Here is a 27,307-nt window from a genome sequence, read left to right as displayed (position 1 = left end):
CTTTTAGAAAGGTAAAAACCCGAATCGAAATACTGGGAATGCTGTTGCCAGGTCAGAATTGAGGTGAATTGGCAAAACCGTGCAGATGGGCTCCTACCGCACCTGCCCAGCCCTTGGCCTGGTACAAATGCATACTCGCTCCTGCAGTAACCCTTCTCCTTCATCAGGGCACTGAAGTTTTCACAAAGGGGAAAAAAAGCCTACACTTTTTTAAAAAAACATTTGAAAGAAAAGTTGAGATGCTGGGCATTCTTGATTCATATGTGCTTTAAAGACCAAGATTTTTGACCTTCAGAAGTCCCTTCCCCCAGCTAAAGAAAAAAAAAAGGAAAAAAAAATAAAAACACTCCTCAGAAACTACCACAGAGAGACGCTGCAGACATCAATCTAAAATAATGGCAGTCAAAGGTCAGGATGATATAGGCAACATCAAGCTTTTCATTTAAATATCTTCCTGAAAGAGACCTCTTAATAAGCAGAAGCAAGAAAATCAGGGACTATCCAGTCAGTGATGAAAAAACTGTCTAAACATGTGTCATTTACAGGATTTTCCTAATAATGACACCAAGTATCTTCAACTTTGACAAATAAATTTTAAGACCTCACTGAAATATAATATGCAAACTACCATCAGCTTGTTGGGTTATGTTAGCAAGATTCAGCAATTTTTTTTTACGAAGATTCACTTATGAACTATACACAGCAGATTACAAAATAACGCTAAGAAAAGCAAGCACTGCAAATTGGATCTCGATCGGAAAAACGACACAGAAGTCGTAGGAGTCTTCCAAAACTGCTGGAAAACGCATACTGCAAGAACAATTGGTATTACTGCCTAACAAAGCTGGGTAACACTCAGAAGGCTCCAACATGCTAATCTGTCACCGTGACAGAAAAGCAAAGGATGCCAGACCAATACACATCCCTCTTCCAGTACCCTACATACCTAACACTGAGCTTCCGAACACAATAAAAAATAGGGCTAGAGTGTCCAAAAATATGAGTAAGGATGCTCTTAGCATATCTGCTCCCAACTTCTTGTTATTAAAAAAAGAGTACTCTTCAAGATTTTTCAGCATTCCTCAACAGTGTTTTGTATCATTGTTCTATAATCACAAGCGACAACAGAAATAGCTACATTTTTGCTTCAGATCTCTCCTCCAAGAAAAAAAGATTACACATTACAGTAAGTCTGTTATAAAAGTGCAGCACATGTTTAAGGCCCATAGAAGCACCGATGCTGATAAAATTAAAAATGGCTGTGCCCGAAGATCCCACAGCAAAAACAGGCACAGCTCTGCTGCAGATTAAAATATATATTAAAAATTCCCGCATTACCTTACAAAGGGCGAGGTATGCAAAACAAAAAGATTATATATATTTCCAAAACTGAAGTAAGTTATTAGACAAGAGATGCAGATCTAAGCAAAGCATACTTCTTCAGTGCAGGTCGAGTTCATTTACACAATAAAGCAGCATTTTATTCCCCGAGACACTGAGCGTATCGGGATTTCAAAACTTTTATCAGGCTTCGCCTCTGAAATAGATGCACACCACTTTGGAAGGAGAGGAAACACGGATGTGCCCAAATACCAGCGGACCCCACCCCCTTCCCGCTGCCAAAATGGCCAGTTCGTTCCACCCAGTGGCTACTCACCAGCCGCAGTGCCGAGCAGCAGGGTGGCACTGGAGAGCAGGAGCACCAGCACAAGGTGCTGCAGTGAGGCAGGCATACCTGGGCAAGCCACGGTTCGAGCCAGGAGGAGGAGAAAAAATAAAAAGGGGGGGGTAAAAACCCCAAAAACCCGAGAGGAAATTCCTCCTGCTTTCACACAGCCTTCCTCAACTCTCTCGGTTTACAATCCCGCCTGGAAGGGCAAATGGCAGATGAGGGGAGCCGTCTTCGCTCTTACTCCATTACAGCCGCCTGCCTTCATGCCTGGGGCGCCGGCAGCGCTCGGCGGACACGGGGGAAGCGCCTGGCTCTGCCTCCCAGCCCCGAGGCATCTCCCCCGCCGGGGAGGACGGCGGCACGCTCCCGACCCCGCTGGGAACCGGGCTATTTCCCACGCAGCTTCACGACATCGAAGAAAGAGCCCGGTTGGGAAGGGAACATATCCAGACGCGCCCACAGCGGTGTCAGTCAGCGCGGCCCCCGCGGGCTGGCCCGGGCACGGAGAGCGAGCTACGGGCTCACGGCAGCGCCGCGTCCCATCCCGGCAAAGGTCTCTGTCCTCTGGCCGCCCCTCCTCGCTGCCTCACGCTCCGGGGAAGGCGGCGGAGAGACCCCCCGCTCTCACGGCGAGGGCTGCGGCTGCATCCCGGCCCATCTGCCTCCCGCGCCGGGCGGGCTCCTCCGCGCTGCCCCGGCCCCCGCCGCAGCACCGACGCCACCCCCGGCCACCCCGACAAAGGTGGGGCCCGGGGCGGCGAGGCCCCTCCTCGGCGTCTCCAGCTGCGAGCGCACCCGGCTGCTCTCCGCGGGCGAAGGCCCTTCCCCTCCTCCGCCGCCCGCCCCGAGTTTCCACAGCGCCGGGCAGCCCGGCCCGGCCTCCTCCCTCCGGTCTCGGCTCAGCCTCTCCGCGCTGCCAGCGCCTTCCTCCCCCCGCGCCGGGCTCGCCGGCGAGGGGCCGCTCCGCCTCCTTCCCCTGCCCGCCGCCGGCTGCGGGTGGGAGCCGAGCGAGGGCCGGAGCTCCGCCGCCGCCCGCGCCCCCTCTCGCCCGCCCGCCCCAACAGCACGGGCAGCTCCAGACACAAAGGGGAGTCGCTGCCGCCGCCGGCCCGGGCGCCCGTCCCGCCGCGCCGCCCCCGCCGGCCGGCCCCGCCCCGCACCATAGAGGTGGCTCCAGGTAGGCAGAGCGGGGCCGCCCGGGCGGAGCTCCGCAGGGCTGCGGGAGGGGGCGCGGGGCTCCGGGCGCCGCCGGGGCGGAGGGCACCGCCTCGGGAAGGGGAGTTGGGACCCAGCGGCGGCTCCGTGAGAGGGGAAGGCCTCGGCGGACCTTCCCGGGAAGGCCGCGGGAAGGCGGCGAACGGCCCCCCCAGGCAGCCTGTCTGTCAGAGAGGTTGTCAGCAGGGAGGCGTGAGCTCGGGAATCACAAAAACCGCCTGTAACAAGAAAAAAGTGTTTAGCAGACTCTGAGATTGCATCAGCTTTGAACTCCGTGGCCTGCCTGTCAGACACCCGGGAGCTTCTGCCTCGACCTCTAGTTCAAGCCCCCGTTATCTTTGTCCCTGTGAGCTCCGCTACAAGCACTGGCCATACCACCTACTGCTCTCCCTCAGGGAGCCCTGGCAAGTCACAGAATCAATGAGGTTGGAAAGGCCTCTGGGATCATCGAGTCCAACCTAGGACGGAATACCACCATGTCAATTAGACCATGGCACTAAAGTGCCGTGTCCAGTCTTGCCTTAAACACCTCCCTGAGCAGCCCATCCCAATATCTAATCACCCTGTCTGTGAAGAATTTCTTACTAATGTCCAACATAAAGTCCACCCAGCTCATACAGCTTCAGCCACCTGACTCTCCCAAGCAAAAGCATTATCTTTTTCTTAAATTAAAGAGATTTTATGATTTCAAAACAAAGATAAAGTCAGCCCACTGTGCTGTTTGTATGCTTTAACCTTTGCTATATTGCACAGGACTAAAGAGATAAATTGAGGCCAGCAGCTGATGGAAGAGCTGTGACTGGAACATGCTGTCTGATGTTCTGGCCTAGCGAGGCTCTTTCAAACAAGTTTTACTGGCTGTAGCATAGAAAAAAGTTCTAAAGAACACCCTGCACACAGAAAGCACCTTCACATATGGGCTTCACCAAAGGTTTGGTTATGGGAAATGCTTCTCTGTGCCAAAATTTCTACACCAGTTTCAAGAATGGCATACAAGGAACAGAAATGCAAAAATCCAATTCCACACCTCAAAATATTAAATGCTACTACATAAAATTTTGTAGTTGCAAATAAGAGTTACAATTTTAGTGATAATAAAAGGTTTCGGCATAACTATTCCTCTTCACAAGCCATAAGAGGTGAAATAGATGTGATCTGATTCTTTCATCATCAAGAAAATTAGTAAATAAATTCTAATAGCATCATTGTGATGCTTAGGCCAGAGAGCACGTTCTTTGATATTCCTAGGGTCAAGATGAATTTATATGGCTGATAGTTATAAAAATGTTTTTTAAAGTTTTCTACAATATCTTCACTTCCAATCTATGCAGATCTAACATGGATATTGGTGAGAGACAATAAAATATAGAATCCCAGATTGTAATTTGTAATGCCACTTTCCAGAATTGCAACCACATGTTAACCACAGTATCCTTCCTGTTATTTGTGGAATGTGAACTGTCAAGAAATAACCTTTAGAAGCAAAAAAAAAAAACCAAAAACAAAAACAAAACCAACAGCCAGAACAATTTTACCTCCAAGAGAGGAAAAAAAAAACCACATTAAGTATTTTTTGCAGGCCCAAAATTCAGAGTTCTTTTCTGGTTCAGCAAAGACACCAAACTATGTAACACACCTTCTGCCCAGCTGAACCTGCCAATAAAAGAAGCGAGATCTACTTTGTTCAGAGAAAACAAGAACCTAACTATGTGTGGGTTGTACAGTGCTTTCCCTGTTTAGATGGTAAAAGAAAATTACTGTAATTGTTTATGACATGTATGAAAACCTGCTCACCCTGAAGTAAATGACAGAAGTCTCACTTGTTTTAATGGTTCTCGTTTTGGCTTATCAATTAATACTAGAAATAGTTGTCCACAAGAAATTGTACAAAAACATATATTCTGCCTTAAAATATCTTTCTTTTTTTCTCGCCACAAAATGTATTGGATTTTTGTTCCGTGTTTTTCCTGAAAAGAAGGAACAAGACATGCCATTTTTACTACAATTATTTCCTCTTAGTTTCACAAAACCCCCAAGCCTGATCAAGAAAACACCCTTGCGAAGGCCGCAGGGCTGTGAATCTGCTTCGCCTGAGCTTATATCAAGTCCTTGGACTAATCTCAGAGACTTGCAATCCCAGCAGTTTGCAAGAATTTCCCCTCCTTCCCTAACCTATTCTGAATTTTGCAAAAGATCTTCTCTGCAAGGGCCAGGTCCCTCCCAGCCCGGTGTGAATGCCGCCAAGAGCCGCTGGCCACGCACCGATGCCAGGCTGCAGAGCGGGAGCCACCGCACCCCTGTTTCTCTGGAGCTGGCGGGGCTGAGGAGGGGCTGACCCCTCCTTCACCACATGGATGTAGAAAACGATGGCTACTGTCTAAGCACAGAAGCAGCTTCCTTTTCCCACGGTGGTGAGAGGAAATCAGAGATCTAAACTGTCACACTCAGGCTCACCCATTGTTATGTGCTTGGACAAGAACATATTTATAATCCTTTCTGTGGTATTGTTTTATCTGGATTTCACTAGCCTAATATCCAGCAACATCCAGTAAGACCTACAGAAAAGTACTCAGGATAATGAAAACTTGCAGAGCTGCAGCACAGTAAATCTGGTGCAGGTAAAAGTAGGAGAAAGACAAGAGAAAACATGTAAATTTACCAAGATTAAAAAAAAAAAATTTCTGACTGAAGCACTGTATTTCCACCAGGAAGAACAATGAAGCAACACTATTGAACTTAACAGAGACAAGACTGTTAAAAAGTAAGAGGAGGAGGAAAGACCTTAGAAAGTAGATGGTCTTTTGCAGCTGTTCCCAAGGCAGGCAGAGGCGAGGCTGCCCACGAGCACATGGGGCAGAGACAAGGAGGACAGTGGCAGAGGAGCCAGGGTATGGTGGCTGCGAGCTCCCAGAGATGTGAGTCAGATACACAGCAGGGCTGTTGCCCTCGGGCGAGAGAGGTCTGAGCAGAACAGCCTCATGGAGCACGATGGGGCTGCCCTTTGCTTCAGAGAGACACTGAGAGCAGAATTACTGCTGATATGAAGCTCAGAAGTTTCCCGCTGTCGGTCACACTGATGCAGACACAAACATATTGATATCACTTGCAAATTCAACACTGCACATAAGTGAAATTAAACATGTCCTTATTAGGAGCGTCTCCTTTAAACAACACACATCTTTATTTTTAATGAACTGGAATATGGGAAATTATTTTCATACTACCAAGAGAACGTACCAATCAGTGGTAATTAACAAAGAATGAAGAAAACCAAAGTGTACTACCAAACAGTAGCTTTAGTTCTATTTCTTCTCAGAAAATCCAGTGTTCAGGCACTTTAAAAAGATTTCTCAGGATAAGTTCACTGTTATCCAAGAGTTTTTCAGCGCTGACGCAACACAACTGTTATCATCGTTAGGACTCAGGGGACTGTTCTTTTTGACAGAGCCTTTCAAGAAGTCAACAAATCAGTTTAAAACAAGCCATAAATTATATTTGGCTGCCCATCAGCTTGGCCGGAGTGTTCTCTCAGTGTTGGCGTAAGTGTTGGGGAAAGAATAGAACAACACAGCATGATATTTAGCTTTTAGGGGATATTTTGTTCCTAATTTAAAATCAAAGCATCCCCCTAGCATTGACTCTGATGCATAAACATATATTAGAACAGCAATCAAGATGTCCACAGACTTTCTTACAAATAAATACACCCCTTCTAGATCCTAAGTAATAGCTTAATAAATAATGGATTTGGTACAGGTCTCCACCGCGAATGCTGCCACTCATTGCTAAATTAGGGAACTGTCAGCAAGATCATCTCCCCAGTCTTGCCTCCTGTAACTGTATGTGGAGAGAGACATGATTCCTGATAGATAGGATCCAAGCCTTCTATAGCTCTCCAGATTATTATTAACATCCTGAATTGCAGCCAGAACGCGCCGAAAAGACAATACTGTCTACTTACAGTCTGCTGAGTTAGCAGCACAGCTTCAGCCAGTGCAGCCAAACAAGTAATCACACGCAGACGTCACTACCCTTGGAAGTATTCAGTTCCTTGTTTTATATAGCTTTTCCCATCAGTGTCCAATCCGGGGTGTTGCACAGAGGCATTAAGGCACCCCCATAAGTACCCTTGGAGTTAGAGGTCAGGGTAGGGAGGGTGCCTGTGGGAAGACCATCGGTACAGGGAAGTGGGCACACGATATGCAGAAAGAAAAACAATGAAACCTCTGGGGACTTTCTCCACCATGGACATGTGTCCTTGGGAATAGGGAAAGGCTCCCTGCCCTTTAGAGCCTCCCTGCAACCTTCCAGCAGCACTTGCATCTTTGTCTGAATTATTGTTGGTTTCTGCTCCTTTTCCGGGGCTTGGTTTTGTCTTGGGAAAAAAGATTCCACAAAAGAGGGACTGAGGGACACCCAGCCATGACTGAAATCTCAGAAAAGTCCTTTATGGGATAAAGTCAGTTTCCTTCTGTTTTTCCTGACAGGCAGGAAAAACACTATCCATGACAGTCAATCTTCCCTGCCAAGATGCGAGAGTGGCAATACCTCATCACATACCAGAGCAGGCTCTCATGCTCCCACTCCTACCATCAGCCTTAAGGAAATGGTAAATCAAATTCCCTTCCTCAGAGGGAATTAATTTCCCCCTTAGTCCAGTTAAATAATCTGTGCCAGACATTACTTTTTGTCTTTAGACTCATAAAAATCTATCTGAAGGCTGTTACGACTTCATTTTTCTTTGTCTCTGAAGCATAGAAAAGAACACCAACTGTCAAGCTTTTGGGAAAAAAACCCACATTTGTGAGTATGAACTAGTGTTTTTAGTCCTGGGTTTTTCTAATTCTACCATGTTGCTGTCTAGTCTACTGCAAGGTGAATCACACTCTGCAATGAAGTGACAACAGTCTTTGACATCACTATCCTATAACAGAAGTTTTGTGGCAGCTTTGTTTATCTTTTCATGGCAAACTTTTAATAAATTTAAGGCAAAAATTAATTACACCACTTTTGTGGCAGTCCCCAGAAAGATCTATTTTGATATTTAACTTCTTTTGTTTCATGCTGGTCTCACATTCGCTGATTTTGGTATAGTGAATGGTTTCCTACGGAGAGCCCACAATTGCATGATCAAAGGTGTGAGGATCAAGCCTGGAAGCATAAGCAAGTGGGTGTGGGACAGGTAAGTCTTTGGTATACAGGGAAAAGGAGGAAGGTGCACACCGTGGGATAGGCAAAGGGAATATTTTGTATCTAAAAGGATTACAATGAAATAGTTAATAGACATTTTTACATTTCACAATACAAGATATTTCCCTGTGATAATGAACTACCAACAGTGTTGGTAGCAGTTGCTGCCTTGTTTTACAGATAACACTGCTTAGTCTGTGGAAATCTTATCCCATTTTGGGGGTGGAGGTGAGAGAAACTTTCAAGATAGCTCTGAGAAGCACCTCCTACTTTGAATTAAGTCTGAAATCATATGTTAAAGGCCCTTTACAGGTTTCCTGAAATCTATTGGCTTGTTCATCACAACATAAAATGGGAAATTTGCTGCAGGGTGTTTATCAGTTCAAAACATCACTTATTCATTAAATCCAACAATGGGCTTAGTCAGAAATAGAAATGTAATGAGCTGTGTCGGAATCATCTTCTGGTCCGTAGCAGAGGGGTATGTCATCGCCACAGACCTGCAGGGTTTCATTCCTGAGAGCTACCTGAGCCTTCTCATACTCACGACAGGCGGCTGGGAACGGAGCTCACCGAATCTCCAACATACTGTCCTGCTGCTGTTACCTTTCCTTTTTCTTCTGGTTTCGGGTTGTTGGGTTTTTTTCTTTTTCTGTTGTTGGCTGGCATTTTTTAATCACTCACTACATGAGCTAGTTAGCAGTGGAAGCCAGGTTGGTTTTCAAAAGCCACCTTTTTTTTTTGTTCTTTAATTTCTTACAGATAATTAGGATTAGACCTAAAAATATTTCTCCAATCAGCTCCATACTTCTAGCAGGAAGCTAATAAAAATGCCCTTTGAGAACAAAATGAAAGCCTGTGGTAAAGTCTCAGTAGGCCTGCACTGAGTTTGCCAAGGTGGAGGTCCAGAGGAAGCAGCCTCTGTATATGCTCATTGCTGGCCATCCTTGAACTCCACACCAGTTTGACAAGTGTCAGGCATTCATCTAAAGGACAGAAGCAGCGTCTACAACATGAACTTTTTGCTTGTTATTTTAAATGACAGTGTGGAGGGAAAATCTTTTGCTCAGGCTTCTTGCAACAGTTCTCCTTGGCAATGAGAAAGGAGGCATCAAATATGAACCCAACAGCACAGCTTATCAGGTTTTAACTTCTCTTCCAAAGGCAAAAAAAAAGTGAAAACACAGTTAGAATTGAAGCACCTTTTAACTCAGTGTTTGCTGCCACTGCAAGCACAATGGCAGAGGGCCAACCACTCTCAGAGCCATTGCTTCCATTGCTGCTCTGAGTATACCTGTCCAGCGTTCCTCTCCTGCACTCAGCCAGCTCCAGGAACATCACCTGGAAGGTGATCACAAAGGAAGATACAAGTAAATTACCTTTTACTATACCAAACATGAAATTTCTATCCCTTATGCTTCTGCCTGTAACATGACATCTGTTGCCTGAGGATTTTGAAACATTTTTATCTGTGAAGAATGTTCCTTCATATCAAGAAATGAGTCAGTATCTCTGTATGGCCTGCTTGCCTCTCACAAATCAATCAGGAAACATAAGCCCAACTAAGTGCTTCCCCAAAGCATTCATCAGGAATCCTCTCCCTGAAGCGATACAGGCCAGACCACCAACTCCAGTTGGCACCAGTCCTGAGTTACTCAAGCACACAGCGATTGTTGATGGCACAGTTGCTCCCTGCACTGTCTACAGACATTTGAAATTGCAGAAACCTAAAAGGCTTTAATTCACAAATGAGAACCAGGCTTCGAGAGGCCATTTCCAGAGCACGGGATGGGCTATGCAAGCCTGGGGTAGGTGGCTTAGGGGGCACAGACAGCCCTCGGACTCTGTGAAACCTCTACCCCTGCTTGCAATTTCAGATTAAAAGGCAGAGACATAAATGAGGATGGAGGGACAAGTGGGCAGAGACTTCTACAGGAAAAATTGCCCTTCGTCTCCATAGTAAAGAGTTTGTAGTTTTTGTATAGACAAAAGTTCATCAAAAGCAGAAAGTACCATCTCCCAGAAATGCCACATGAGGTGCTTTATGTTTCTTAAGTTTAAAGGAATTTTTACTTCTTTTTTTTACCCCCACATTTGCCACAAAATAATTGTGATGTTTTGCATATTGCTTTTTCCCCCTCCCTTCCTTTACTCTGCCCCTCACTGAGTTCAGTAAAATCAACATCTGAGCAGGGTTTCCTCTCTCTAGCATTTTTGCCAGTTCACTTTTGTATTCATTTACTTTTAACCATCCCCTCAGCTTCAGAGAGGTTGCGTTTAGCAAAAGGAAAATCCACCACCCCTGTACCTTGTACCTTTACCTTGTAACTGCTGAAACTCTCACACTCCCAGGAGCAGCAGAAGGGTGGAAGGGATGTGAAGTGAGGGCAGACAGTAACACAGACCCTGAACTAAATGTTGAACAAGAAAGAGGAGGGAAGTTGTAGGCAGGAAAGGGGAGCCGGGAAGGGAAAGGAGTGAAAAATTACAGGAGAGGGTTACGTTCGAATTTGCATTTACTGATTTAACAAAAAGGGGGGTGCTAAACTCAGATCTCTAATATCTGTGACCAAACCTCCCTGTGCAGTTAGCATTTTACTGCGAGGCAGCTATTTGTACAGTAAGAGTTGCTGTGTGACACTGTCCCCACCAGTGCTCCCATCAGTGGTATAATCAAACAGGAGTAGAGCAATAGGAGGAATCCCCTGGGGTGTGGAGATCGAGTCAAAACGCCACGGTTTTGCCTTAGCGACAAGAAGGTACTGGTGTGCCTGCCCAGGAGTCCACCCCCAGGGGGGCTCTGTCTGTGCCTGCAAAGGGAAGCACATTAACTCAGAGTAACAATGGTGAGCACCTTAGATCTTTCAGACGCCCTGGAATGTGAGGCCATCACTGCAGCCATCTGCCTGGAAGGGCTGGAGATCAGCACATGTAAAGGGGTGTAGGATGAAGAAAGCTCCCCGCAGGGGAGCTCCCTGCACATCTCTAATCACAGAGATGTGACCTGCTGGCTGTTTGGTTGCACCTTGCCTGGCCCACGGGACAGGGACAGAGCCAAGCAAAGGGCTGCCAAACACAAAGCCCTGCTTCAAATGTCCCCGGATTCGGATAACCAGATTGCACCCACAACTGCTGCAGAGCCAGAGCTGGGCTTCATTCCTCCTCTCCATCCCACAACTGCCCTGCTCCTTTGAGCTGGCCCCAACAGATTCAGACACAGTGATGGGACGGGGCGGCGGGGGATGTCAGCCATGTTTTGTAGGGGACAGAAGATTCCCCACTCAGAAGGAAAAAGCAATTCCCAAGTTTCTCTTGGCTTAACCAAAAGCTGTAAAGTATATTCCTCCTGCCCTCCACTAGCATTCAAACTTCTCTGCGTATTTTGTTGATGAAATCTCTCACCCCAATTGAAGAGATAGCAGTGTTTGCTAAACATGCCCTGCCTTGCTACCAGAAGAGCTTCTGACCTTGTTCTGTCTTCTTCTTGGCGTTTGGCAAATATTTATCAGTGCTTGCAGTGACCTCCAGCCAGCTGGACAAAAAGCTTTGGAGCCAAACATGTGCACAAATAATTCCAGGGGCAGCTGTTACTACTGGATTATCTCTTCCTGTGGCTTCTACTGATACAAATAGTTAATACATGCTGCAGTTCACAGCCCCTTTCTCTTTAGCAGACCAAGGCCCATCTTCCTTCAACTTGGGGCCATTAAACCCATCTCAACAACAGGGGCCTTCAATCTGGTACTACCCTGTGTTGCCAAATGTATGTTACCAGATGAAACAGCCAAAGTCACGGATCACAGCCCTGCCATCTTTAGCCAAGAAGGTCACCATTTAATCACTCCTTCCAAGTTATGTGTAACAGAGGCCATTCTGTGCGTATCCAAACATAGCACCCCCTCTCTCCAGCCCCTCTGGCCTCCCACAGCCCAGACATGAGGTGTTTTCTCACCCTGATGCATTGAGGTCCATGCCTGATCAGAGTTCATTCAACCTGAAGAACAGCAATGACTCGCTTCCAAAAAATGAGACTATTATGGCTAGAGACCATTATGAAAGCCTGCATGAAGCTGACACCAGATGTGTGCTCAGATCACTCCAAATGTTGCTTAGAGCAAAGCCCTGGATTGTTTTGGATTTGTTTTTTAAACAAAACAAAACAAAGGATTGACAGAATCTCGTCTGTAACAAGAAAGATTTTCTGATGTTTTCCTGCACTGCTCTTACAGATACGTGGCTGGACTTGGAGCTCACACCCACCAACAGTGAGCACAGCAGCTCTCAGAAGGTGGATGAAGACTTGGAAGGAGGATAGAAGTGATGGGGATGCTGACCTATTTAAGTTCAGCTCCAAGAATCAGCTTGTGGTCACTGGGACTATGTTAGTTTTTCAGTAGGATGCTTTGTACCATCCCCTGGAAATGAGAGCGATCGCATGGCTATGATCACTTTTTGCCTTTACAGCAAACCTTTCATCAGAGGAACTCAAAGCAACTTGCCAGCAAGAACGAGCACAACCTCACACTGTGCCTGCAAGATAAGCGAAGGATGGAATAGATTAACTGCTTAAAAGCACACAGCAGCTCTGTGGGATGAAGGAAAAATAAGAAAAAAATATATATGCACACACGTTTGAAACTGTACAGGGTTTTATGGAGAGGCAGCCTGGAAGGCTGCCAGGATGCTGAAATTGCCACCCCTACACAACCACGAATACCATGGAAACCAGTGGGGCACCAGCAGACAGGAAAGGAAATCAGCTGAAAAATGGCTTTCCATGAAATGCAGCCAGGCTGGGACACTGCTCCCCTCCTGACTGAGCGAGGACTACGTGCCTAACCACCAGTGCTGCTCCTGGTGGGAGCTGGGCTCCAGGAAGGAGTAATTCCCAGTAATTTCCCAGCCTGGGGTAACATTGCTTTCCTGGCGGCAGCCAGCGGATGACAGCAAAAAGAGGGATGGCTGAAAACTGCTACATCATGTCAGCTGTGGTATGGAGGCAATGGAAACCCTGAGTGCCAGGTAAAGCTTCAACACGTGTCGGGAGGTGTAGGAAGATCAAAGTCAGTTGACATCTGAATGAGGACAGGGAAGGAACATGTATGCGCAAGCTCTTGCCTGCCCTGTCTGGTGAGGCACGATAAAAAGAAGGCATGAAACACTCATCAGTAAGTGTATTTTTCCCTCAAAATACTAAGAAAGCTCAAAAAAGGATTCCTTCAAGTTGAACAAAAGTAAGTAAAGGAGAGAGGCCCGGAAAACAAAACTAAAAATAACAAATGAAACTGAATACAACAGGAATAACAGAAATAAACAAACCCAGACAAGCAGTGGGGGAGGAAGGAACACACTGTTAATTTGTCAAGTACACCATGCCCACATCAAACTAGAGAGTAAGCTCAGAGAAATATCCACCCTCCCAGCTGAGCAAGGGCACCTGTTGTTACCAAACAGCACACATCCCTAAAAAAGTCATACTGCTGCTAAGCCAAGTGAGGAGGAATCCAAGCATAGAACAGCTGTACTCATTCAAAATGCTGCTAAGAGGAACAGCAGCATCTTATGAGTAAGCTGGATATGGTGCAATCATCACCAGACTTGAACAAAAATAGCCCAGTGGAGATGAGAGGCAGGTAGAGAGACCAGCACACAGCTGTCCCTCCGGCTCTCAGCAGCTGAAGGGTGCACAGGTGGTCTCCTACAGATCCTAGGTGGAACAGAGGTCAGATTTACAGAAAAGCAAAGAGGACTGGAAAACTAGAGAAGCAGCAGAGCAGCATTTCTGCCACACTAAAGCGCAAAAGGCAAACGGGCCTTCCAGTAATCACAGGGGAGGGCTGGAAGGGGATGGGAGCGTTGCCATGGCTGGCCCTGATAAGGCTCTATCTAGGAACAGGCGAGGGCTGCGCTCACGGCCCGGCCGAGAAACGGGTCTGGAGGAGTGCGAGAACAACAGGATAACATCAGGCACTTCTCACACAGCTGAAGGACCGCCACCGGTCATCAGGAGGCAAGTGCAGATGGGAGACTTTAAAGCAGTGCCAGAAAAAACAAGCTACAGCCAGGGTCGAGGAACATGGGATCCAACTCCTAGTTGTCAGCAGTTGTGGTGTATACATTGCTGAAAACAGACGTAGTGCCAGGAAAATCCAACTCCCAGCATGAAAAGAATAACTTAGGAATGATAATGGGAGAAGTCAAAGCAACTGTGACTGTGAATTAGTGATTATATAAAAGTTTTTATCTTAAAGTTATGTTAGGCCAAATTCTGAAGTAATTTTTTCAGCCAGAACGCTCCCTTGAGACCGTGTGATTTGGCCACAAATTGCTACATCTTAAAAAAAAGAAGGAAAAAAGAAAGGACAACAAAACAAAGTTCTTCTTTTTAAGCTGGCTGGCAATACATAGCAGGAAACGGCCTTGACTTTGCATCAGACACTTCTCCAGCAGGTAGCTGAAGCTCTCTGCTTTATGCCAACATCCAGTGTCACTGTGAGGCACAGGCCACTCTTGAGGATTTGCTCCCTTTTGTGGCTGGGGAACATCAGTCTGTATGGTATGAAGGGAAGCACATGTTATTCAAGCTCCCTGAAACAAGTCAGTTACGATCCGTATCGCAGTTCCTTCCCCTTGGACCTATCAAAGCTACTTCTGAAAATCTGGATGTACAGTAGCTTGGGTACTGCCATAAAGAAACAGCAATTTTCGCTGCCCACCATGTGCTGAACAGCAATAAAAATGTCTTTTCAAAATAACTGATCTGGGTTAAAAACTACCAATGTCTCAGTGGTAGGCTCAAAAACAGTGAAAGGATCCTCTCCATCCCATTTCCCAAGCAGTACTAAGTCCAGCAGCAGCTCCAGGCTTTACACCTGGAGGCCTTTGTGTAGTTTCAAATGGAGCATCTGCAAATCCCAGACCCCAATGAGTACCAGAGAGATGCAGCCACACCGAGACACCGCTCGCTTCCCAGAAACTCTCCTCATTCTGGTTTGAGACTTATCGCACACATGAAACTTCCCCGCTCATTCTTTGGACTTGGCTTAACATAGGTAATATGCTGCCAACCTGCAATTTCTAAAGAGGTATCAAAAATAACATGAGAAAGTGAGGAATATTTTGAGCAGGAGACACACCCTTCCCATAACAGATGACCTGCTGTAATAGCCCTTACAAAAGCAAGAGAACATGCTCAAATACCTGTCGTAAAATCTGAAGCTCAAATGCTGCCCAGTCAAAAATGCTGGAAATAGTTCTTTCAAGTCATATAAACACTTGGGAGATTCTGAGAGAAGAAATAGCTGGAAATAGTTTCAGATAAAAGAAACTTTCATGCCAGCTGGCAAAAGACAAACAGATGGATCAGATAGATGGATAGACAGGGCTTTAAGCCACTTTTGTCTCAGCAGTGGGCTGGGCTTGTATATGCAATGTCTGAAGGCAGCATATCACATCATCTGACCCTTAAATGTTAGCTTTATGAAATCATATCAGATGAAGCTGCAGTCTTCAAAAGCACCTCTCAGCCTGGCAGGATTTTCACTCTCTTCTCAGAAGCACCTTCAGCAGGCCTTGGGACAGTTTGGCACTCATGCAGACCACTCAGGTTCTCCCCTGCTCCGTGCATCAATCCAACCTCTGTCGAAGCGCAAGAAGGTTTGTTATGGTGCAGGGAATTTCACAAATATTTAGTCAAGACACTTCTGTTCCCATAGTGCAACAGCAGTGGGGTAACCACAGAGGGTGAAAAATGAAGAATGCTGTGAAGGCTGAAGGGAAATCCCCCCAAAGCATGTTTGATATGCTTTAACAGAAACTCACAGAAGGCAGGATGTGATGCAAACAAAACAAACCAGGGTAAGCATGCTATATTTTTTGGTAGCCTGTGCAGCTTGAGAAAGGTGATGTTTAGTTTCAGCTGTGCTTTTGATGCCTGAATTGAAAGATGCCAAACTGAGCCACCTCAGGATGAGAATTACACCTTGACTGGTGGTGATGGGCCTGAGCCACAGGTTTGCATGAACCCACTGAGGTTTGGTTATAGCCAGACACCCACTCGTCACCACCTACTTGCTTTTTATATAAGATGATTATGATGGGGGATTAGGCTGTCCCCAGTACTGGCAGCTCATTTCATGTGATGTTTGTCACAAATTGCAAGGACCATGGTCCCCACAGGCTCCCTCCAGTGGCTCTTCCCCTGGGACTTAAGTGGGTCACTGCCAGCGTGACATCCCAGTTCTGCTGGATCACCAGCCAAAGCAAACCCAGAGTCTCTGCAGCAGCTCAACTAGTGCAAAGAGATTACAGAAATTTGGAAAGCTTAAAATAAGTACAATGACTGGAAGATTTCTTTGAGAAATGTGGGGTTTTTGCTGTATTTGAACTATGTGTCCCTGAAGATCTCATGTCAAAATGGAATTGTGTAATGAATGTTAAATATTTATCAAGAAATTCACAGTTGAAAGTGGTTTGCAATGACAGATCAAAAAAGAAAATCACCTCTGCACCGCTTCTATTTTCATTTTTTTATGACACATAAATTCATCCAGAAGGACTTCAATACTCACCTTTATAGATGTTTCTGCTTTTCACATCAGACATCTTGTTTGAGAGGACTCTAAGTTACCAAAGACATGGCAGGATTACACCATCAAAGTTGCAACATTGAAGCCCTGGTGTGACTAATCCCCACATAAATGGGAAAGACCAAAGATGGGCAATCTCTGCAGTGGGTAGGTGCAGAGCCAGACCGTCTCTTCCAGCCCACGGGTGCAGGGGAAGCATGTCCCATCCACACAGGAACAGCCTTGGACAGGCAAGAGTCTCTGGCACCCTCTTGCTTGGGTCCCTTCATAGGGATAGAGGCACAAGTGGCCCTGCGGCACAGCGGGGCTGGCCTCATGGTGGTCCCCCTTACATCAGGGCAGCGTGGTTTAGGGTAAGGGAGTTGCTCCCAGGAAGAATACTGCATTCCTTCTTTGCTTTCATAAGCATGTTCATGGAAAAAATCCTCCTTTGTGTAAGGCATAAGATCCCTTTTTACCTGTGGCCTTTGAAAGACAAGCATAACTGTCTTCCCTATATGAACTGCACCTTAGAGAGCACACGAACTTCTAGGTCCATCCAAGAAGGAGCTGTCGGAAGAAGACATCACCAAGTGCACTTCTCTTTCCTGTGGGCATCATTTGGCCATGACTCACACAGCTCAGCTGAAGGGCACTGATGATGTGTCTGGATGATGCAATGACCTGTGTCAGGTCCAACACCCCAGCACTAGTTTTCAGAGTAAGTATGCTCATTTTTGCTTTGCAGAACCAGTCTAGCCAAAACCTTGTATGAAGTTGGTCTAAGCCCTTCCCCAGCACAGAGCAGGGGTGGCTGATCCAGGCTCACCCAGGGGTCAGTGTGGGCCCCTTTCTCTTTCCACCTGAATTCATTAATTAAGGGAAATATGAGAGGGGTGACTTGCTGTTTGGAGGGACTTACCCTGCAGGGCAGCTTTTCCTGTGGTTTCTGCCACTGAGCTAACAGCACAGGGACCAGAAACACGAGATGTGAATTAAAAATCAAAAAGAAGCAAGACCTGCATCTTTCACTGGCATGAAACTCAACTATGAATAGGCAAAACAGTTCATCACAGCGATTTCTGAAGGTCAGGACTTCATGAGGGGATGGCAATCAGCAGCTGACAGCCAAAGGGAACCCAGATGTTTAAGTTGCATATTGCGCAAATTTGATTGAGAAATCAGAGAAACCTAAAAAGCACAATTCTGTTATTCTACATGCAGAAATTTTTGTAGGTTAAAAAACGCACTTGAAGCTTTTTTTTGCAGCTTTGACCTCAGCAAATGGCAGTTGTTCAACTGTCAGTAGCAGAGTTGTGAGCTCCAGTGATTTATTGCAAGTTTCATGCTAGCTGATATTTCTGACAGCTTGTAGACTCACGTGAATAAATCAGCATTTCAGCTTTTATCAGCATAAGTTTCTATGCTTTCTGCTAAAATAAAGGAAAATAAATCCTACAAACATGCATACCAGGAGTCAGCCAAATGCCAGAAGCTGCTACCTGTAAAACCAATCATTTTTTTTTTAGTTGATCATATAGAGTGGGACATAACACTCAATCTTTCTTAACGCCTGGAGTTACTTTTAGATTCTACCCTAGATTGTACTTTCAGATTGCACAGGTACATTTGGACTGCGCTATTATTTTGTCACAGGCTCCGGTGCCCTTAGTACCTGCGCTTGTGACTCACTACAACACCACAAGGCGTTGGAGGATCATCCACCTCCGCTGGCATCCAGTGAAACCTTGTGCAAAACCTTCACCAGGATTTGCAGGAGATATGTCTGCTCTCACTGCCTGTTATTGGAAATCACCAGGAGTCTCCAGGAAATGCCAGTCAGAAAGGGCTGGAGGCAGCATCAAAGTAAAAATAAATCCCAACCTAGCATATGAGAAGATATTTAGTATAAAGGAATACTTACAGTCCTGCTCTGTGCTTTAGGCACAGTGTTTGACAAAAGTGGTCTTACCAGCCTTTTTCATTGCTAAAACGATGCACGTCAGTTGGACTGCAGAAGCAAAAGGCAGTCTGATAAAACAGATGGCTGGTTCCTGAACCAGGCTCTAACCCTCACTACAGAACAAGTCACGTTGAGCATTTGCCTGTAACACCAAGGCCATTTACAAGTACCTTTCAAAGCAAATAAAGGTCACCACTGGCCACAATAAGAGTTGGATCCAGATGAACTGCTGCACCCAATAACCCACTTTCCTACCAATTTTTCAAGAGATATGAAGTTTGTACAAACCTTTAGAGAACAAAGACTTTCACTTGCAGCTCCACTGAATTCACCATCCTGCCCCAGCACTATAAACAAAGCAAATACCTTGAGACTTGCATACTGCCCTGGCCAGGACAGCACAGGGCTTTCCTCTTTTTGCATAAGATTAAATAATTCCTGGTTTGCAAGGTGTGGTCGGGCAAAAGGAACAGCTTGTTTTCTTTAATTAATCTTGGTGCTCTTTGTATCTGCACTTTCTGTAATAGTTTCAGGTGCTATTAGCTATCGGGAATATCTGCTTCAAGGTATAAGCAGTGAAAGTTCTCAATCTGTCATCCCCCACGGGGTTTTAAAGCCTCCTCTCCCAAAATAGGTGTGAGGCCTTTTCCCACAGATGCTCCAGAGCAGACCTATTTTGATCACCAAAATACTAAACCCATAAAGTCAGGGGGGAAAAAAAAAGACAGAAAGCCTTTCAAATCAAATGAATAAGCCAAGGGTGAAAAAATAGACTCAGTCATCTCTCCTACCCATTTAATGAACAGCATTCCACTCCAGAAACAGCACACACACGGCAAACCACTCCAAGTGCCTGTTTACAGCCCAGCTCCTGCAGCTGCCCCTCTCCTGCCCTCCCTGCTGGGACATGGCTGTGCCCGTGCCCCTGCCAGTGGAGTGCTGGTGGGCAGGGCTGCGTGCGGAGCAGCTCTGCTCCCCAACAGGGGCCGGGCTCCAGCCAAGTGTTTGAGCAGACAGACACTGGAGTGAAAGGAGCAGGACTGGTTGTGCTTCAAGATAAGATTGTCTGCCAGGGCTTTGTTGGAGGCAGCCTTGCAGATGCAGGAAGGAAAACAAGCTGTAAAGATGGTAGAAGGAGAAGGGAAAAGACATCCCAAGGGAAGCAGCACTGGCAGGAGACAAAGAGCTCCTCCTCAGTGAAGGGCACTAACAAAATTGCACAGCACAAGTCATGTCCTACCTTAAGAAGCCCCCTTGCCCCACTCACTTGTGTGTTCTGCACCTCCCTGGGCAGCCAGTGCTGGGACAGGGTGCCAGCGACCTTGGCAGCAGCTGGGACAGCCCACCCACACCCCACCTCGCCTGCAAACACAGTCCCGTGCTAGCAGCTGGGACACTGACTGCGAGGCCACCTGCAGCAGGGGCTGCTTTGCTCTCGGTGACAAAACCTACCTGGGAAACAAGCTGGGGCGGCTACTGACCCAGCTGGTATTTCACAGCAGCAACAGCAGGAGAAGCACCTGATAGCACTGTTTGGAGGAAGATGATCAAATGCTGCTCCTGCAGGAGAGGTGGAAGGTGAAGGACAACAAGAACAGCAGCATCAGCCCAGGAGCCCCTGCTGCTAACAAACTGAGCACAGCATGGACACACCTGCACTCACGTCCTGTTCACTTGTTTTGGTTGCTTGGTTGTTTCTCCAGATTTAGCCTCCTATTGCATCCCTGGGTCAGGCCCTGCATTCAGTCTGTCCCATGCCTGTAGAAAGAGAACAAGGACCTTCACAGAGGGTCCATGGAGGTCCACTGCTTCTTTGTAGATTGAAGTTTTGCTGCTTGAACATCTTGCTTCAAGCAAGCCAAGGATGCAGGGGAAATCCTGGTTCCAGTTTAGCTTAAGCTAGTCCTATGCAGCCCAGCCTTGTGCATCCACCTGTCCTACAGGTATTTTATGCAGCATAATTTCCTGGTTTGCACATCTCCACTTGCTTATAGTCCTTTCTCCATTGCCCCAAGCCACTACAATGGGAGAATGGAGTTTCCAGCTGGACAGTGGATGGTGTGAGGGAGGGGAGCCCAGGGGCAACAGGGTTTTCCACGTTCAGGTGGGAGACAGCAACGCACAATGTGTTGTTTTGGTTCTTCGTTGTTTGGAGGCTAAAACCAGCACCTGCAGCCCCACAGGAGCTGAGAGCAAAGGGAGGAGCTGTGGGGTTGGGATCGGCACAGTCCTGTTTGTACTTAACAAGTGATAAACTTAATGAGGCAGACGAGACAAGATAATCCACACAGCTTCCTGCTGCACTTCTTTTGCCTGATGCATCTTCAAGTTAAACCAGCACCTTGCCCTCACGTGGCTGAGCTGCAGTTCCTGGCATGCACTGGACCTCAGGCACAGGGAGCAGCAGGACCCGGCCAGAGGGTCCCCAGCTGTGCCAGAGCACACATGGGCAGTTGCACAGCCCCAGGGACCCGGGGAAGGCAGGGTACTTATAGTACTTACAGGGCTGCTACTTTGTGCCCTGAGGCTCAAGGTCTTTTTTTATCAGAACAAGGAAGAGAGACTTATGCTAAATACCTGAGTTTGTTTAATCCACTGTACAGAAACAAAATCCTGAGAGGTTCAAAGCTCCAGTGTTTATTCTATCAGTCTTATTTCTGGGCTAAATAAACCATCAAAATCTAAGTCTCAGCTGAAAACATCTAAACACAGTAGTTGAAGCTGATGAATAGTTAGTGTTTGGCAAAGACAAAGCATGAATCCATAATTATTGTAAGATGAGTCACCTGGAGAAACCAGAGCAGTAGCCAACAAAATGCCTCTTTGAATAACTCAATGAGAATGAAGATGCCTAGAGATGCACACATCAGCAACACCACATCCTCAGCCCTGCCAAGGCCGGAGAGGGGCAGGCAGCACCACTCCAGCTCTGAAGAGGCTGTTTCAGACCCCATTTGTCACCTCTGACCAAGGACCCCATGCCTGTCTCACCAGAAGCCCATCCCTGGATACAAGAGCGGTCTGACACCCATATTTCCCTCCGTGACTCATAGGATTGGACAAGTCAGTCTTTTGCAGACAACAAAAAAGATAAAAATCATATTGCTTGGGTGTGTGCCAAGCTATTATTTCACCCAGTTAGAGTCTTGAACTGCTGAAAGTTAAAAGGATTTCCTCTGGAAAGAGAACATTCCCCAGCCAGAAAGTCTCCAGAAAGGTACAGGCGCAATAACTCCTGGCATTTGGTGTTAGGAAACAAGCGTCTAGACAAAGCCGCCTTCTTTTGATTTGTTTTGGATGACATTTTTAAAACATGCTACAGTACAGATCCTAGAACTTGAATTTCTATTTTTACACTCTTGATACCTGTGACAGGTTCACATGTCCAGGACGTGCTGGGGATGATTTCTGCATCTTTGGTTATTTTTATTTAACCACCACAGTCTAAAGGTTCTATACCCCCTGGGGTTTGAAGGGATGGATATCACTATTTGCATATCACTATTTGCATGGACGCGCTGTCAGGCAGGAACAAGAAACGAGTTGGCTGCACTGATCCCTGCAGCTGGAACTGCCCCCTGGGGACACCACGTGTAGTTTTGGCCCCATGTCAGTCCTGCGTGAGAAACCTCAGCTGGATTTGAGGGGCATAAGGGGCTCCTGCACAGGGGTCTCACAAGAAAGTGCCCGAAACCTGGTGCAAAGGTTCAAAAAACTCCCTCATGAGCTGCATGTGGCACATCTGGGTCTGGGCACAGGAGCTCTGTTGGCACCTCCTCTCCCACACGTGCTTGCTGTCAACCAAGCAAAAACATGGTGAATTGCACTAAGGGGAAGTACAGTTTTTACCTTGTCCTGCTGTTCCCAGGGGGTCATGGGCAGGCTGGCCATGGGGAGGAAGCACGATCCCCTGCCACAGCACTGCCCATTGTTGCTTCAGCATGTTGCAATACACTGACTGAGCAACTGGCAATTATATTGCATTTATCTGCAGTGTTATGGTGTTATGTTCACAGCTGTCTAAACAGCAGCCTGTCTCCTTTCCACAGTAGCTTCCATTTTGCATGGCCTTGCTGATCCTGTGGCAGAGAACAGCAGTAAAGCCTGAGCTCAGCTCAGGTTTCAGTGCTGCCCTGCACCCAACCAGTGGCACACCAGTTTTTAAAAGGTCATTTTTAAACATGCTTCTACATCCCTACAAAAGCAAACCTCTTCTTGCCACCCTGCAAAGGGAAATGTTTTGTGTTTTGGCACAGCTTGTTTTAATTCCTGTTCAAGAAGAGGGAATTTAGTGTGGCTGCTCTGAGACTGGCTGCAGTTTTATCGAGACATTTCATCGTGGACTTAGACAACCTTGCTCATAGCCATTGTGCTGTCAAACAGGTTTCCTTCCTCTTCTTCACAACACTTCTACATCACATCCTATTTAGAGCTCTTATAGTGCTTCATAAATAATGCGATAATGAGAGCCCTGTACACTTGTGGGATTTGGGAGGCATTATCTCAGTTTTTAAGAGGTGGAATGTGAAGATCAGAGATTAAAGGTGGCAAATCCAACAGGCTGTGATCCAAACAACAGGAGTTTTCCTAACTCGTTCCCTTTAAATTTTGAGCCCCTTCTGGCTTACCAACAGTCAGCCCAGCTTTCCCACTCCTTCATCCCAGCACTTCAGTCCTGCCCCATTCCTTCTCTCCACAGTAGCTTAGAAATTTTGCACAAACACTTCATCATTTGCCCCTCACTGCATTTTCCTTGAGCTCTGTTGAGAAAATGTTGCTGTTTCCATTAGCTTGTAACTGGGATGAGAAATTAAACATCAGAAAATCTTTCTACTGTAGATTAATACTATTGAAAACCTGGAGTCACTGAACATAGAGATGCTCACTGCTATAAGAGGAATAACCTTTTGCTTAAGAAACATGACCGAGTGCAAAGGACACAAAGAGAAAATGAAAGCTCAGAGCTAGGACACACCATGGGGGACAGGCCCTCACTGCAGAAGCTCCTGGAGTTCCAGCAGGGGTTAATTAAGCATAAGCAAGTGGACAGAGCATTTGGCAGCACTCCCTGCTAGAGGCAGCCTCAGGCTCAGGGCACCACCAGCTCCCCAGGGGCAAGGCTGAGGGCTGCACATCACACCCTGTGGCTGGAGAGGCTCAGGATCTGAACCTGGAGACTAAGAAAACAAGATTTCTATCCAAAATTTTATGTTACTTCAAAAGACGACATGCTGTGGTGCTTCTCCCTGAGGAAGACACAAAGCTACTGCTGAGCTGTCTGTCGCTTATAATAAAATTATTATTTTTTCCAGAGAAAGTGAAGTCTCGCTGCAGGATGTGGCACAGACAGCAGGAAGTTGACTTGTGGGATTTTTCATGTGCAGAAACAGCTTGTGAGTGATGGGCAAGCTGAAGGCTTTACTTGAAAAACAGCAGTAGTTCTGTCTCTTCACAGCAGGCAGGATTCATGACCCCAGAGCAGTTACCTCTGTCTCCAACCTCAGTCTCAGCAGGCATGTCTCACTGCAGGGACACAAAATCCCAGGATAGCTCTGAAGAGCTCCTCCAGTCCAGATCAGAAAGGCCAGTGCCTGGAGTGGTACAGAGTGCCTGCCTATCTCATTCCCTGTGGCAGGAAAAAACAAGGTCCCTGTGCTTGGCTTCTGATGCCCAACAAGAGCTGCTGCATAGGCACGGACACTTGGAAGACATGCAGAGGGTGTGTGTCTGTGGGTGGAACAATTGGAGGATGGCTGGAGCAAGCAGGATGCCTGCAGGCAGCAAGAGATACCTGAAAGGAAGCACACATTCATGGCCTGTAGGCAGTGGGGTGAGGGACTGCTGTGGGACAGGGCTGCAGCAATGTGTCCCCCAGACACCCTCCAGCAATGTTCCCATGCAAACAAATCCTCACGCACAGGGAATGCTACCAGGCAAATTCCCAAGCTACAAACAAACAAACCCCCAAACATCTGTTTTCCAAAAGACTATAGTATTAGCCTGAAGAAAACACTAATTTTCCTGACAAGGGCTTTCATGGTGCAAAGTAGCAACTCAAAAAGCTGGATGGCATCTCTCTGGTGAAAGAGTGTCCCAGCAAAAGCAGACAGTGAGCAGCCGCTCTGCTCACCAATGCCTGTTCCGCAGAGCACTGCTCGATTCCAAACAGGAAAAAACCAGCAGAAAACTCCATCACTTTAACCTTGCCAGGCACTTTGCCACTTGGATTCTGCAGCTGAAAGCCAGCATGGCTTTCCTTTGGAGTCAGTGTGAATAACAAGAAGCAGGTAGGAGACCCAAAGGACCTCAGCCCAGAAGCAGTTGGACCCAGTACTTCACAGAACTGGTCCTCTCAGAGGGAACACAAAAGATTGTCACCAGCCCAGAGAGAAAGTCTTCACTGTCCCTAGATGAGCACCTGGCAGCTCCCAGAAGCTGGGCTGGTGGTTGTCTCCCTGGCCAGAGTGAAGGCTGTGTAGAACCCCTTCCCCAGCAGTATCTGTAACTGCACAGTGAAGGGGACTGATGGCTACTAATTAAGACTTACTGTGGGCTGTGAAGGAAGGTTGCCTGCCCCTCAAGCTCTCAGTCAACATGAGAACAGATTTTCAAAAGCTGAGTGAGCATAGGCCATATTACATTGCTTTCAAACTGCCAACCACCCCTTTGAAACGCCCTCATTCACTTTGTTCTAGGCTTAGCCCTAGTTCATCAGCCATTTTCCACTGCTAGCTTTGGTTTACAATAACCCCTATTGGTAAAATGCTCCAAGGATCATATTATCATTTTAGCTTCTTCTGTTGCACAGATCTCACTGTTCTGCTTTAAGTGCCATTGTCAGTCTGGCTAGCTCTTCTTTCTGCATTCAAACAACTCAAACCCTCTATCCCTACCCTAATGTTAGTTTGGGGATTTTGGTTTTGCTGTATCAATAGATGAAATAAAAGATCCAGTTTTGGATGAATCTCCTCCTTTACAAAAACCAGTGACCCATAATACAGGCTCTACATAAATGCCTTTGTTGCACACTTATTTCTTACAGGAGAGGCTGTACAAGCCTTAAAACTACCATAAAAACATTAAAAGGTTTGCATGCCAATTAAAGGCCTGTCACATTTCTTAAGTAAGAGTCACCACTTCTCTGTGCAAAGAGGTTATAGTATTTCCCAACTATACCTGTAGGTTTTATTATTATTTTAAGGTGCAAGACTGTACACAAATGCCCAGACCTTCGTTTGTGAAAAACTATGCGTGAGCAAACCAATCTTATCTGCTTGAACTGATAACCAACTTGAAATGCAGTTACCCTGGCTTACAGTGACTGCAGTCTATCACCACTGTTTATTTTCACTGATCATATTTAGCACTTGAGCTGAATACACTTATCAGTGTTTCAGCAGCGGCCCTTTGAGATATGCAGCTCATTGTTTTGAAGATGAGGAGTTTAACAGTTCAAACTAGAACTCAGAGTACTTACTTCCTTACCTGTTTAAAAGAGGTGCAGGCAGATAAATGTATGGTCTATCCAGCACTAAAAAGTTTTAACACTTGCTTCCTCTTCTCCACCCAGTATTTCTGGGTCATACACATCTTGAAAGAGAATAAAGTAGAAGCTCTAGCTGAGTTGATATTAAAATCAACACTCCCAACACCAGAGCAGGAAAGGCAAAGATATGCTGCTTCATGACTGAGCTCCAGTGGGCTGCCTTGTGAGATGTAAGCTGGCCTGCACTGGACATTGGCTTGCAATGACAAACCACTAAAATGTGCTACATAAGGAAATAGGTGAATCTGATTCCCTTGTTATCAAAGCAATATACAAAAGGAAGGAAAAAGTGGCCATGCAAAAATAACTTCTCTCCGTTTGGATCCTGATTAGACTTACTAATCAAATGATGTTCATACAAATTTTCTGATTAGGGTAAATTATATAGGACAGTTTCTGAACAGCACATACATAATTTATCTGATACTTTTGAGGAAGCAACTACATTAACAGTTCAGAGGAAACTGAACTCTCATATCTGGTAAGGATTTCTGCTTGAAAATGCATTTACAACAAAAACCTGAAGGCACTAATGGCCAAGTCTTCCATCTCATTATGAATACTTTTTAATACCTTTGCTGCCAATTAAAACATTTCAGCTTAAATTCGTCTTACTTGTCTAGCAAAAAGCAGATGAACTGGAATGGTCTCACTATTCCCAGGCAGTCTCAATTAGAGCAGTTAAACTCACTGCAACCTTCCTGAGGGGAAAAAAAAAAGGCAGTTCATATTCTTGATAGAGGTACTGCATTAATAAAATGTTACCAATCTTGCTAGGGGTTTGGTATATCCACTTGCACTAAGAGGTCATAAGCCATGGGCAGTTCCATACCAAGAGCTGGTCAATAATCTGTATTCCACAGAAAAGCACCAGCTATTCTGGCTGCAGAGTTATCAAAGGTTACCCAGATGAAGAAACTGATTTTTTTGTGTAGGTGATAGCCTACCACTACACCTAGAAAAAATATTCATGTTAATTAATAAACTGAGTGATAAGCACAGTTAAATACAAATTGTTTCCTTTCCCACCAAATAAGCTTCAAGAGCTTTAGAGTCTTGATCATCTGATGCTACTTCAGCACATCTGTATCCCCACAGAGAATGGTAGGATTGGCAAATGGCTGATTTCTGCTATTAATAAAACACTTGTCTTT

The 27,307-nt window shown here is 46.1% G+C and overlaps 2 protein-coding genes and 1 long non-coding RNA gene across 6 annotated transcripts in view; 1 reads left to right on the top strand and 2 right to left on the bottom strand.

Annotated features, from left to right (window-relative positions):
- Window positions 1–2,437, bottom strand: part of BMPR2 (bone morphogenetic protein receptor type 2) — a 108,227-nt gene extending 105,790 nt beyond the window's left edge. For 2 of the 4 annotated variants that reach the window (XM_027678282.1, XM_027678283.1), the window contains exon 1: window positions 1,658–2,437. In XM_027678282.1, coding sequence (XP_027534083.1) covers window positions 1,658–1,733 — 76 coding nt within the window. In that variant the 5' untranslated portion in view covers window positions 1,734–2,437. The remainder of the gene's footprint in view (window positions 1–1,657) is intronic. The other 2 variants (XM_027678281.1, XM_027678280.1) reach the window with 2 other exon arrangements.
- On the top strand, window positions 1,881–8,152 carry LOC113965051 (proline-rich proteoglycan 2-like). Its single transcript, XM_027677892.1, has 4 exons — window positions 1,881–2,030; window positions 2,075–2,849; window positions 7,375–7,496; window positions 7,585–8,152. Exons 1-4 carry the CDS (start codon window positions 1,881–1,883, stop codon window positions 7,636–7,638), a joined length of 1,101 nt encoding a protein of 366 aa, XP_027533693.1. The 3' UTR covers window positions 7,639–8,152.
- Window positions 8,153–20,277: 12,125 nt separating this feature from the next.
- LOC113965222 lies at window positions 20,278–27,069 on the bottom strand. The gene is made up of 3 exons (XR_003533478.1): window positions 26,769–27,069; window positions 26,093–26,197; window positions 20,278–20,365 (listed from the first exon to the last, which is right to left on the bottom strand). It is a non-coding gene; the product is annotated as an uncharacterized LOC113965222 (long non-coding RNA).
- Window positions 27,070–27,307: the final 238 nt, after the last annotated feature.

The sequence above is a fragment of the Neopelma chrysocephalum genome, unplaced genomic scaffold (genome assembly GCF_003984885.1).
Source record: "Neopelma chrysocephalum unplaced genomic scaffold, ASM398488v2 Primary Assembly neopelma1_44, whole genome shotgun sequence".
Classification (NCBI taxonomy): domain Eukaryota; kingdom Metazoa; phylum Chordata; class Aves; order Passeriformes; family Pipridae; genus Neopelma; species Neopelma chrysocephalum.
This window is presented reverse-complemented; position numbering and strand designations above follow the sequence as displayed.

Coding starts and splice junctions, on each gene's coding strand:
- LOC113965051 (XM_027677892.1), top strand. CDS start 1,881: ATGGCAGATGAGGGGAGCCGTCTTCGCTCTTACTCCATTACAGCCGCC. Junction 2,031..2,074: donor CCCCGCCGGGGAGGACGGCG/GCACGCTCCCGA, acceptor TTTCCCACGCAG/CTTCACGACATCGAAGAAAG. Junction 2,850..7,374: donor CACCATAGAGGTGGCTCCAG/GTAGGCAGAGCG, acceptor TTTTCCTGACAG/GCAGGAAAAACACTATCCAT.